The 12819-nt window shown below is 42.8% G+C and overlaps 2 protein-coding genes across 8 annotated transcripts in view; one reads left to right on the top strand and one right to left on the bottom strand.

The window, feature by feature from the left end:
* Window positions 1-6257, bottom strand: part of ate1 (arginyltransferase 1) — a 113881-nt gene extending 107624 nt beyond the window's left edge. For 2 of the 3 annotated variants that reach the window (XM_076285728.1, XM_076285726.1), the window contains exon 1: window positions 5378-5600. In XM_076285728.1, coding sequence (XP_076141843.1) covers window positions 5378-5477 — 100 coding nt within the window. In that variant the 5' untranslated portion in view covers window positions 5478-5600. Of the gene's footprint in view, window positions 1-5377; window positions 5601-6101 lie in introns of those variants that run through there. The other variant, XM_076285727.1, reaches the window with a different exon arrangement.
* Window positions 6258-7576: 1319 nt separating this feature from the next.
* lrrfip2 (leucine rich repeat (in FLII) interacting protein 2) overlaps window positions 7577-12819 on the top strand; it is a 34173-nt gene continuing 28930 nt past the window's right edge. The window contains exons 1-2 of one of the 5 annotated variants that reach the window (XM_076285737.1): window positions 7577-8027; window positions 10096-10255. In XM_076285737.1, coding sequence (XP_076141852.1) covers window positions 10172-10255 — 84 coding nt within the window. In that variant the 5' untranslated portion in view covers window positions 7577-8027; window positions 10096-10171. The remainder of the gene's footprint in view (window positions 8028-10095; window positions 10256-12819) is intronic. The other 4 variants (XM_076285733.1, XM_076285734.1, XM_076285735.1 and 1 more) reach the window with 4 other exon arrangements.

The following is a 12819-nucleotide window of genomic DNA, read 5'->3' on the forward strand; positions in this document are numbered from 1 at the left end:
GCAGCAAACGTAGGTGGTAACGACAGGACGCAGGGATGTTGTGCAAAGTTCTTTAGTTCATTATAGAAAAATTGCAATGTGAAACCATTAACAACCGGATGAAATGTATTCAATGTAACTAAACACATGTTGGTTCGTACCTTGGTCCGGACTTTTAGGTGTGAAAACGCCCTAAATCTCAACTAACCAATGTGCACGCTTAATGCCGCCCATTTATATTTGTGTTATGAAAATTAAGAAAAAAGACAAGCACTAGCAAGCAAGGCTAGGTAACACTTTAGTTGACAGTATCGACATAAGAGTGACATGATACTGTCATGAACATATGACACTGTCAGGACACATGAACCTGAACCCTAACCCTAATCCTAACTTCTAACCCTAATCCTAACCCTAACCTGTTATGACAAAAACCGAATATCACTTAATAACATTAATAACAGAAGCGTTATGTCATAAACGTTTGACTTGTTTATGACACATTCATGACAGTGTCATGTCACTTTTATGTCGATACTGTCAAGTAAAGTGTAAGCCAAGGCTAAAATAGTAACCATCCAGGAACAATGTAGTCCAGTGGACAGAAAGGTGAACCCGGAAATGTTGAGTACACCAAAGTTTTATGATGGAAATATATAGTATGGGTTCCCAGCATACAGAAACTGCCGGATGCTAATTTGCATATGTTGGGCAATTTGTGTAATTGAGCTAATTAGCATAAATTACCATAATAACCTATATTGATCATATTATAAGAGCTGCTTGGCCAAAATGGACCATGTTAGTATGTTTTTAGGGGTTACTGGAGATGCTGAGTCCATATCTGACATTTTCAAGATTCAAAATCACTATTTAAACTTGGTTTGGTCACATTTTTACTCTCATTAAGCTGATTTTGCTGAGTTTTTGGGGGCGATTTAGACGGATTTTTGGAGGATAAAAATGTTCAGTGTTTAGGAATAATTTGGATCCTCAAGTTTGAAAGTTTGAAGTCTGAATTCCACAATCATTTTGGAAATAGCTATTCACTGGCCCTCTGCTGTGACTCACAATTGAGTAACAAAGGGAAGAACTAGCCCCTACTACTCCTCACTGTCCTCATCCGTTGTCCTGTCGCCATCTTCTCCAGACTCTTCATCCCTGTCCTTCTGCTATTTTTGCTGTGTAAATATATTGCCACATGTAACATCACTGCCTTTGCAGAAACAATAATTAGTACAGGCCAGGCCTGCAGCTGCACAGCTGCACTTTCCAGATACATGTATACACAGTTTTAACCCAGCTTTGCAGTTACAGCTGATAACATCTAACAAATCAGGAGGAGCAACAGGACTTGAATCGAGGGTGGGCAAGTTCCTCTCCTTTCTTCAAACCTGTCTTCTAACTCCCTCCAAACGCGGTTATATCCACAGCCGGTGGATCAGGACGGTCTGCTGCTTTCCAAAGCAGCACCTGTAGATGGGCACGTTTTCCATGGAGGAGCAAGTTGCGTTCTGTAGGAGACAGTGTCTTCAGTGCTGGAGGAGCCGGGAGTGGGAGACCTCACCGCCAGGGATGAATTACTGCACGGGCCTACCGGGCCTGGCCCAGGGGCCCAAGGGGTCAGGGGGCCCTGAAGCCCAAGCCTTTGCATGAAATCATTGCCTCAATATCAACACATCAGAATGTAGGCTATGAATCTGATTGAATTTAGTATTGGCCATCCCCAAAATGCACCAGAATACAGGAAATCACATCAAACAAATTAAAATATTTCTGAGGAAGGACCTCCAAACCCCCCTTCCACATATGCGACAATTAATGGGGGGCCCTTAATACATCTGGGCCCAGGGGCCCGAAAGTTCATAATCCGTCCATGCTCACCGCTAGGTGGAGGCCCAAGCAAAAGGATCCGAAGAGAACCCTTGTAAGGGGTACTAAAAAGCTTACAGAGGCCTTCAGTAGAAGCCGAAGGAGGAGACCAGCCGTCGCCTGGGCTACGGGAGAAATGCTTGCCTGAAGAGGGTTTTGATGCAGTGGCCACGGCGGAGAAGGACTTCACGCTACTGGGAGAGCGGTCTGAGGAAGCGGCCTTGGAAAATAAGGTAGTGACGCTGGCCTGGGCACTGACTTCACCGAGAGAAGACCTTGAGCCCCTGCCCCCGCCGGACAGCTGTAGGCTGAGTTCGCGGTGGCCCTGGCTGCGGAGCAGAGCAGAGGTGGAGCGGCAAGGAGGTGGTGCCTTGAGGACGGACGGTTGGCGGAGCCTGTTCGAGTTGGCCTGTTCGCCGGTGCTCTTTAGAAAAATAAGGGGGGGAAAAGTTTGTTGTGTGAAATGCGATGGCACGAGCCACAGAGAAGGTCTAGGCCTTGGTGCGATCGTGGCGGTGTGGAGTGGCCGGAACAGCAGAGGACAGCTCTGCGATAAGGCAGCAGAGGAGGGACGCCAACGTCGGTAGCTGTAGCTGTGTGCAGCGTGGTCCGGCTGCGATGGAACTGGAGTCTGCTGCCCCGACTGGTGAGACGACGGAGTGGAGCATCTGAGGTGCAGTGCCAGTTACGGTGCTCAGCGTCAGGGAGTCTGTGGCAGTGGAGGCTAGGCCCCGCCAGGTGTTGGAGGAATGTTGCAGTGGTGCACAATGCGAAAGTGCGACCTGAGGGCGTTCTCTGAAGGGAGCTGGGGACGAGAGGCGACAGACCAGGTGACTGCTAGCACGCCCCGCATTGGGCCGCTGGTGGTTGTGGTTCCCCAGGGTGAGTAGGGCTCTTGCGGTGTGTGCACCCCACCTGAGAACTGAATGATCATCTCAATACCAACGTTCCCAAAAGGCTTGTCCCAAGGAGAACAGTATTACCTTAAACACACATGAGGAAACTGAACAGTCCAATCAGTAGACTAGGATAAGCTAGCCAACTATGCTACTTTGTTTACAATATTTCCAGGCTTCAACCAGACAGCTGAATATGGTAGAGTTGTAATAGAAATAGTAGGCCTAAGCTATAGGCTAATCTGCATAAAGTGTGCTGTCATAAATATCAGACATTCAGTATTCTCTCTTTTTATATCAAGATATAAAATAATACAGATATATTACATTGTAATCCTCTGGTATTCTAAGGTAGGCTATTAAAATCTCTAGCCCCCCCATCCAAAAAAAGAAAAATCGAGGTTTGTATCAAACCATGGTTCAAAAATCGTGATACGAATCGAATTGTTAGGTTGGTGTATCATTACAGCCCTACTGTATATCGCTACAGCCCTATCCTCCAAAAATCTGTCTAAATTGTACCAAAAAACTCAGTGTGACCAAACTAAGTTTAAATAGTGATTTTGAATCTTGAAAATGTCAGACATGGACTCAGCATCTCCAGTAACCCCTAAAAACATACTAACATTGTCCATTTTGGCCAAGCAGCTCTTATAATATGATCAATATAGGTTATTATGCTAATTTATGCTAATTAGCTCAATTACACAAATTGCCCAACATATGCAAATTAGCATCCGGCAGTTTATGCATGCTGGGAACCCATACTATATATTTCCATCATAAAACTTTGGTGTACTCAACATTTCCAGGTCCACAATGGGGCTCTATGGGCTGTCCACCGGACTAATGGTGCCTTCCACATCATTGGTTTTCCATTTAAAAATAGCTGCACACTGAAGATGCTTTGCATCACTGACTTAGACAGACTTCTTCCGGGTTTGGGCTAGCGAAAAGGTCCATAGCTGCCTGTGCCAATCCTCTCCAGGACATGACAGGCCATTCCAGCACCAGACAGCCCTGTCTGTGCCAGCTGGCTCGACTGAGCTAATCCCATTAGCATGATGCAAAACAGTACCCGCACTACCCGAAAAAGGTTGTATGCGCAACCTTTCCAATGACATGGACATGGACATGAAAGTGACTGTGCTCTCCCAGTCATTAGGATGCTCACAAATTCCCACACAGTTGGTCACTTTCCTGTGACCCAATCCGTCGTCCAGATTAGCAGGTCAGTCAGAGTCATTAAATGCAGACCCTTTGGCAAAGATTATTTTAAAAACAGAAGGCAATGACCAGAGACCCTATGATCCCTAGCACGGCTAAGGTTATCCTGGGCCTACTCTCTCAGATTACCTGCTGCAACTTTGAGCCTTCTCCACTACACTTCCTGAATTACACAGTGTCTAATTATAGTGCCCAGATTACAGTAAGGGTCATTTATTGGAGGCCCAAACAGTGACCGGGAGGTGAAACTGCTATGGACTCTATAACACCCCGAACACACATACAGACCAACACAACCCTGAAGAAAAATCCTTCCCATTTTCTTATTAAGCCATTTTTAATATTGTCTTCAAATCTCAAGACTCGTTTCCTAAAAACAAGCCGCCCAAGGTCAAGGCCTAAGTCCACTAGGACAATGCGGAGTGATGACAGAGATTTTAGTGACAGATCCATAACTTTTACTTTTACTCTCATACACACAACCCACATCTCTCTGGGAGCATAATAAAGAACAGTCAATGATATTATCCTAGTTATCTTAGAACAAATGTACTCACACTTCTAGATTGCTCCTAATGTCTCTAAACAACCCAATTGTGAGCAGAGCATACCCAAGTAAAGCTATAGATTTATAGCTGATAGACATAGCCAGTGTTGAATAAACAGGACCTGCAGGCGGCACATCAGACCAGTCTGATACATGCAGTTTCTCCTGCACACATTATCAATCCATTCTTCAAACCCTACATAAACACCGATATTTGCTGAAATACAAATGTCAAAAAATGATTCAACGGCTGCGATGAAGGAGCTCCACTTAAAACAATCTACCTCGGGTCGCTTTCTGAAGAGTTATTCAACATCAGCTGAAGTGCCGAGACAGGCTAGCCTCATAGCACAGAAGTTCCTATGACAAAACACACTATGGTAGACTCAATGGCCTTATATTTTTTTAAAGTAAGTACCGTGCTGCTTGCCACAACATATCATGTTATAATTAAACTTAAATGGGCCAGTTTTGCTAATGTCGCTGCGATTCTCGAGCCTGAATTGCCACCACCAGCCTGGCATTCTACTTATCCCGTCATTAAACATTAGCCTCCAATGACAGCTAAACTGACGTTAGCATGGTAACATTAACTGGGCTCTTGTCGAAGTTCATGGAGGGTATTTTTCAGACAAGCGACACAGTATTAATGGGAGAAAATACTGCCACGAGACACAGGCCCAGTCGTCATTCTTAAAAGGCGCTGGCTATAGAAGCTATGGTTAGCACAGATGAGTTGCTAAAGCCAGCTAGCAACGTTAGCCAACATGGATCCAACTGATTCAAGAGTGTAAGGAGAAAATGTGATTTTAAAAAGGAATGTAGTTATAACGTCAGTCTCGCTGCTTCTACTCACCATGCGAGAAGTTGCCTTTTTCGTTTTTACAATAGCCACAGCGATATCCATCATCTCCTCCAAAATATTCTACAATACTGTACGAGCTACCTGCTGCCATGTTCCTAAATGGTCACAACTGACCAGCACCAGAGAGCAACCCGGCTATATTATGAGGGAACACCTCTTTTCACCATAGAAAAAATGAGAATGAAATTTCAGAATGGGATGACTGTGCTATTTATTAAAACAATTGACCTTATCATAATTTACTAACCAGAAAGTCGTAAACTGAGATTACACAATGCCAACATTCAGCAGAATTTAACAACTTTGTGCATCCGCCAGCCAGCATATTAGGCCCCTGATAACTGCTTGCACCAGCTTTGCACTGCACAGGTGGTCTACAAACCCTATGCGTTTCAGTTTGGTTAGCAAAGTTTAGTTCGATTTTAGAGCTCTACGGTCTCTTTGCTTTAAACAATTGCTTTAACCCCCCACTTTGGCTGATGACGTTAAAAAAATTCAGGCAAAGTAGGCTAGCTGATTTCAGAATCCGCTTTGGTCCTCTCTGTTATTGAGGGTTCGCTTAAAAAGGACAAGTTGTTAAATGTTGCCTCGATAAACTTTGTTGCATTCAGTAGCGTTACCTTAAAAAAAAGTACGCGCGTCAGTATAAGAGCATGTTTGCAGCAAGCTCGCCTACCTTCCACACCACGAAATTGCTAGCCAGGCTGTTACTTACCATACGAAACTTTTCCACGAGAAACTCCGCAGTATCCACATCTATATCCAGACCTTGTACCTTTTATTTCTACAATAGTGTGCATCTATAGGATTGGGTAGACAACTTGGTAATGTCCTCACGCACTCCCAATACACATGCTAGTGCACTGACAGATCTACCCACCAAGAGTCAACGAGGAGAAAGAGAGGATAGCCTATACGGGTGTAAATGATGTGCACAGATATATGAACAGGGAACCAGGGCAATTCGATAATGGTTAACGTTCTACCAAACCTTTCTCTGCTGATATTCTGGTTGTTGTTTTTTTTTTTTCACGTAGGCTTTTTTTTTCACATAGGCTACAGCTACATCTGCTTGGGACATTTGCCCATTAATGTTTTCCCTCATTGCTTATTTTATTAGGCTATTGATTGAATTGACATTGTTGTTTATTATTGCTATTCTCCTTATTATAGATTGACCAACATTCTAATCTGTTCCCTGTTAAATTTTAATTATGTTGTTTTTGTATTTGTGTGTCGCTTTGGAGGCGTCTGCCAAATCCCATAACCATAACCATAGCTGTTCTTTGCATTTGGCAGACACGTGGTCCAAATCAAATACAGTAAACCACCAAATAAAGTTGAACCTACATTAAGCATAATAGCCTAATAGCAATAATAACAATATAATAGCCTAATAACAATGTCAATCAACAATACAAATAATGAGTTTTCTAACAAAACTAAAGAAAAACATTAACAAAATCATAACTCCATGTGGTAATACATTATGCAAATTAGGAAAACAAATCTTAAATATTGCTGTTAATAAAAAAAAGTTCTTCATAAGGACAGAATGGTAAAAAGAATATGGCCTATATAGGCCTTTAGGCTACATAATATAGTATTCTAATAGGCCTACATATCATATATTTCCTCGTATGGTCTGTTTTTCCATATCGTTACGACTATAAAGTTGTAACATTGTAATGCAATTCGTGAAGATAAATGTTAAATGTAGGCGATAGCATATTTTCAGGTGTGCAGTTGTTTTGTCTTCTCAGGAAGGAATGGGAAGGTAGACAGAAGCTACATATTTCTGCAATATCCTTTTTCGGCAACAGAGGGCTACCTTTTCTTACTTACACACACACACACACACACACACACACTTGGGAAGCATTGGGAAAACCAAGGATAAACTTTGCACAAAATATGTAGCCTACCATGAACGTAATATTTGTTGTGTCAACTGTTTAAAACTGCATTGGAATATGTTTATTAGAAGAAAGCATGATGGTCAACCTATCAGAACAAAAAGCAACACATTGTACTATTTCCAAAGAGCATTTAGGGATGCAGTCAGATGGCAGTTTCAAATTCAAACAGTGTCAACGTTTGAGGTTGCTTCGTTTGCTGGCAGTCCAAATAAAAGTCATGAGCGCATATGAGGGTGGATCATTGGGGGTTGCCAGTTGCTGATGGAAAATAACGCCTTTGCCTCCACCCTGGCTTCACTTACATCCGGGGAAAGTGTAGCGTCACCCACTGACATCTCCAAGAATCGGTGGACAGTGGTGGTGAGGGAAACGAGGACAGTGCTGACCAGGATAAAAAGAAAGGGCATTTTTGCCAAATAAGACCTGTTTTAATAGTATCGGTGTGCACCGGAGTCAATAAAGACTGGAGTGTGAGAGCCCTGGACAAAAAAAAATACTTGGAAAAGATTACGAAGGAACTCAATTCTTTGGGAAGTGTAACGTGACGGGCAGTGTCAGTTTGCGCTGTCACAACTCGCGGAGAACTGAGGTTAGCTAGCAAGTGGGCTAGCTAGCCAGCTAGCTTAGTTGTTAAAAAGGACTGCTCTATTTTGAATTGCGGTCACTGCGCTAAAGGGGACACGAGCGACTTGTCCCCCATGTTGATTGAATAATAACACAAGGTAAGGATTATATTTTAAACTGTCATGAAATTCAATGCCGCTTGAATAATTACAGCTAATAGTTAGCCAGGTAGCTATCAATAAGCCAGATAACGTTAGTTTCAAGGGTGGCTAACCAGCTAGCTTGCTTGGTGGATGGCAAATTATTCCATGGACGTTAGCTAGCTAGCTCTTTGGCTAGCTGGCATTGTGATAACCCCTGCTTTGGGCTAACATCAGCACACTAAATATGGGTTGTTTTGTTTGGTGTTTCATTGAGCATTTGTTTAGAAGTGACCATAAATACGCAGAGGGCAAGTTAGAAAAAGTTTTCTATGGTAGCCGGGAGCCCGTTAGGATTGTTAACTCTATCGCTACGGTAACTATATTTAGCAAGCCATTACGTTACACCAAGGTATGAGATACTTCGCTACCCAGAAAGGGCTGTCCGTTTTTAGGTGTCCATGAACAACAGCCTGACGGCTTTGTATTCCGTCAACATTAGCAAAATATCTTCACCTGACATAGTTTGTTGATGAACGCCCGTCTAACAAACTGACTGACTAACCTTAACGACAGCAGATAAAAGTCAGCAACATATTAACTGACTTGCTGGTCGCCAGTTTGATCTTGGAAGAAGCGAATGTGTGCAATACTGTTCAATTAGTGGTGAATAATGAATCATTCAGTACGATTAGATTGTCATTGGCTGACTAGTAGACTTACTCACGTTAGGTCAAATCCATACTTTATATATAAGGCTGTGCATGTGCATAAGGCTTAATCGTAAATCAATAAAATAAGGGATGCACTGGCATACATTCAGATTATACATGAAAAGAAATGCACGCAGAAGAGCTTTGAGTAAACATTTGTAGAAATATGCGGTATGCTTATCTAACGAATTCCTCTAGCTTTAGAGGTACCCATTCATACATTTGCCTGCTTTTGTTCATGTGATTACACAGTCTAATTTACTTCAAATGCTCATGAATGACAGACCATGATGTTTAAGCAAAAATACAGCTTCCTTACTTCACAGTTCTTCTGAAAAGTCTATAATGTCTACTTTTTTCCATCTTGTGAAGAAGCCAGACCATTGAGTCACACATATGCCCCTCCTCACTAGAGTTGGGTGGGTTTGCGCTGTGCTCCATGCCTGCAATATTTTCCCGGTTTGTCACATTGTGTAAAGCTTTGGTGACAAGCCCTTGGCATTAGCCAGCAGTCCAGCGTCAGCATTGTGCTTATCCTGTGCACACATACATCCCAGACAGCCATGACTAAGGCGGTCTACTTTTTTATTTTTAACAACTATCTGGTTAACTACTTTTTCTGTTGTGTTAAAGTATTACCTCCACCAACTAACCCTGCAATGAACTGAAATTTGTTTTGCTTATCTTGGGTTGTATGCTTTAATGAAATGATTTATCGTTGTAGATGTGCCATTGTGCTGCTGGCCAAAGTCTACCTTTGTGCCAGGGCAGTGGGTTATTCAGCCAGGCAGCTCTATCAGAGACTTTATAATAAGGAGACACAGAACTCAAAAAACCCTCCATAAAAACGCATGGGGTTAGTTCGAAACGCCAATGATGTGGCAGTGTTCTACACATATCGAGCCCCTTCCGAGGCTAAAAGTCGACACGTGAATACATCGTGCCAATCATGTGGTGTGTTGTGAATACATTGTGCCAATCATGTATTGTAATCTCGCTGCTGGAGCGAAGTTGGTGTCGTGAAGCCTTGCACACATGCGGTTCTGCCTGAAATAGATGCCCGATAAGTGCCCAAAGTGCATTGCAAAATGGTTGCCGAGTAGAGGGACTTGCCTAAAAGGACTTTGGTTCTATATGCCAGCATTGCCAAGGATTTCGTAGACTGCTTCAGCCTGCTGTGTGTCTGTCATAACACATGGGAGTAGTTGTGGTTGACTGTGCACTTAAAAAATGAAAAATAACAGAACCATTGCTTGCATTTTGTATTATTGTTCCATACGATTGCACTGTTTTGAAGCATATTCAAAATGACGACCCCCCTCGTTGAAAACCGTGTTCTGTTTCGTCCACCTTTGTCCATCTTTCCTCTCCAGGAGGTTTAGCACTACAAACGTCGACCATTCTTTCTCCTGAGAGCACTTCAGAGTTGCTGGTGGGGCCGGTGAGGACATGGGGACACCAGGACGAAAACGAGCCCCTATCAAGGACCGCTTCTCAGCTGAGGATGAGGCGTTGAGTAGCATAGCCCGAGAGGTATGTGGTCCCTCTCTCTGTTTCTCTTTCCACTTTGATTTTGACGTGCTTTCCATCTCCTACTTCCTTTTCTATCTTTCATAAGTCATTGTGTTTCTTTACAGTTCCTCACACCACACATATTTGCACTCTCGTTTTCCCTCCTCCACTCCCTCCCTCCCGCACCTGACACAGCTGTGACCTGGATTAATTAGTAAACTGAAAGACTATCATGTATTATTTGCTGGGAGATGTTGCAAGTATTTTAGAAAATACTCTAAATGTTTTTTTTTTTTTTTTGCTGAATGTTTTAGGCAAATGTATTACAGATGGTAAATCCACATGCGTGCATAGAGCTGTAATCTCCAGATGTTGAGTCCCAGATTATTTGAAGCCAATCGTAGGTCACATAGTGCAATATTCATGACACTCGTTTCAGTGGCGTTTAACCTTCTAGTTTTTTTTCTGTCTGGTATAATTTACAAATGTTACAAGTAAACTTCGACAGTAGGACTTATCAAACATAACCAGCTATCGCGTGGATGAACAGGATTTAATATAGTGTCAGAATGAGAGAGGGTTGCATGGATCCTCACTGTAATATGCCAGGGTAGGCCAGCTTTGCCCAATAGCCTGCTTGTTCTCATCTGTTTTCATTTGATTTCAGATGGTTTTGAGGAAATTTAGCCCAAGAACATTTGCAAGAAAACATTTGTTGTCTGTTGTGTCTTCATGATAATGCTTAATTAACTCTGCATGTTGTGATTCTTTTTTAGAACCTTAGTTGAAAAATCTGGAAAATTTAAATTTAGAGGACTTGGTTTGGTTAGAAATTATGTAAAAGTTGACAAATAATTTAGCCAAAAATAAGTAGGGGTTTTGGGAACTTATCAATTTCAGCATATGGCTGAATACTCCTGGTTTGATGGACGTGATGCAGTTATTTTTGAAGAATTTCAATGCAATAAAATATACCAAAATGTTTTGAGTAGAGGAGATGATGGTGGGGCAATTTTGCCACAAAACAGCCCTGTGGGGCATGAAGCAACACATGTTTGCACATATCACTGTTTAGTTTGCACGCTGTATGCTATGCAGCTGAGCCAGTTCCGCTGGTCCAGTCAAATCTGTGTGGCAGGCTGTGGCTCCTACGCTAGAGACACGGCAGCAGGGAGAAGAGGCTGAGCTAGTACTGACATGTCTCTGGAGTTCCTGCAGCTCAGCAGCATAGGCAGTCACTTGGGGAAACCCATCTACCAAAGCCATTGCTGCAATCTGCCAAATTGGTATTTAAAGATTAAGCGCAGTACACTTGTGTAATATCTCAGTACGGCTCATTGGAATTGTTTGGTCTATGGGATGATCAGTGAGTCTTAATGGTCTTGCCATTTATGTGGTATTTCTATTTATTTGTTTATTTATTTGTATATTTCCATATTTTTACATTACTTTAAGTACGCTTCTCCGTGCTTGTTGAAGTACAGTATGTCCAGTATTGGTAGGTACGTAATGGAGGCAGTAGATTTCCAGCTCACCTGGACTCTGCAGTGCATGTCTCAACAGGCAGGCTGCAGAGTGAAATGTGAAGACATACCTGAGCACTCAGCACACAGCGCACAGCAGACCTGTAATGTAATGCAGGCCTGTGATGGTAATGCAGAGTGAGTTTAATGCAATGCACTTAAGCTTACTTGGCAGATGTCTTCCTAGACATTGCGTGCTGCGCTTAATTTATTTATTCTCATGAAAATCGTTGCACTAACAGGAGGTCACCCTCTGAGAGAGTCGTGTTGAACAAATCCATCCACGGGGGGTGAATGGCTGCATTGTTGCTGCACACGTCAGGGTGTGGAGCACAGAGTCATTGTGGTACCGTAAGCGGACTCTGTTGAGGAAACTGGAGAATGCTGTTTCCCATAGATACAGGCATCATAATGAGCCCTCACAGCCCCAGTCAAATGCTGGAAGTGATGCATAACAGCAGCTCAACCAAGTCTCCTTCAAAAGAGAAGATGGATTTATGACATTGTATTGGCATGCATTTTAAACTTTGCACTTGAGAATGTTGATTTAAAAATGTGAAAACAATTGAACAGCATCAGCATCAGCAATCAACATTGTTGATTGTCTCAATATTCTCAATAATATTTCATATTTTCTTGGGGTCAATGCCTCATGACATGAACCTTGCTGAGTAAGAAGTAAGGAGGATATGCTTTGGGCGGTGGTAGCGTAGTGGTTAAGGAGCTGGGCTAGCATGCAGTAGCCTGAAAAGTTGTGGGTTCGATTTCCCAGCTTCCACCGTTGTGTCCTTGAGCAAGACACTTAACCCCGAATTGCTCTGGCGACAGTGGCCCTTGTAATATAATTGACATATAAGTCGCTTTGGATAAAAGTGTCTGCTGTGTGTGTGTGTGTGTGTGTGTGTGTGTGTGTGTGTGTGTGTGTGTGTGTGTGTGTGTGTGTGTGTGTGTGTGTGTGTGTGTGTGTGTGTGTGTGTGTGTGTGTGTGTGTGTGTGTGTGTGTGTGTGTGTGTGTGTGTGTGTGTGTGTGTGTGTGTGTGTGTGTGTGTGTGTGTGTGTGTG

This window comes from Alosa pseudoharengus, unplaced genomic scaffold (genome assembly GCF_046254945.1).
Source record: "Alosa pseudoharengus isolate Yale_2024_CS ecotype anadromous, Long Island Sound unplaced genomic scaffold, YU_APseudo_1.1 YU_APseudo_1.1_scf_15, whole genome shotgun sequence".
NCBI classification, from domain to species: domain Eukaryota; kingdom Metazoa; phylum Chordata; class Actinopteri; order Clupeiformes; family Clupeidae; genus Alosa; species Alosa pseudoharengus.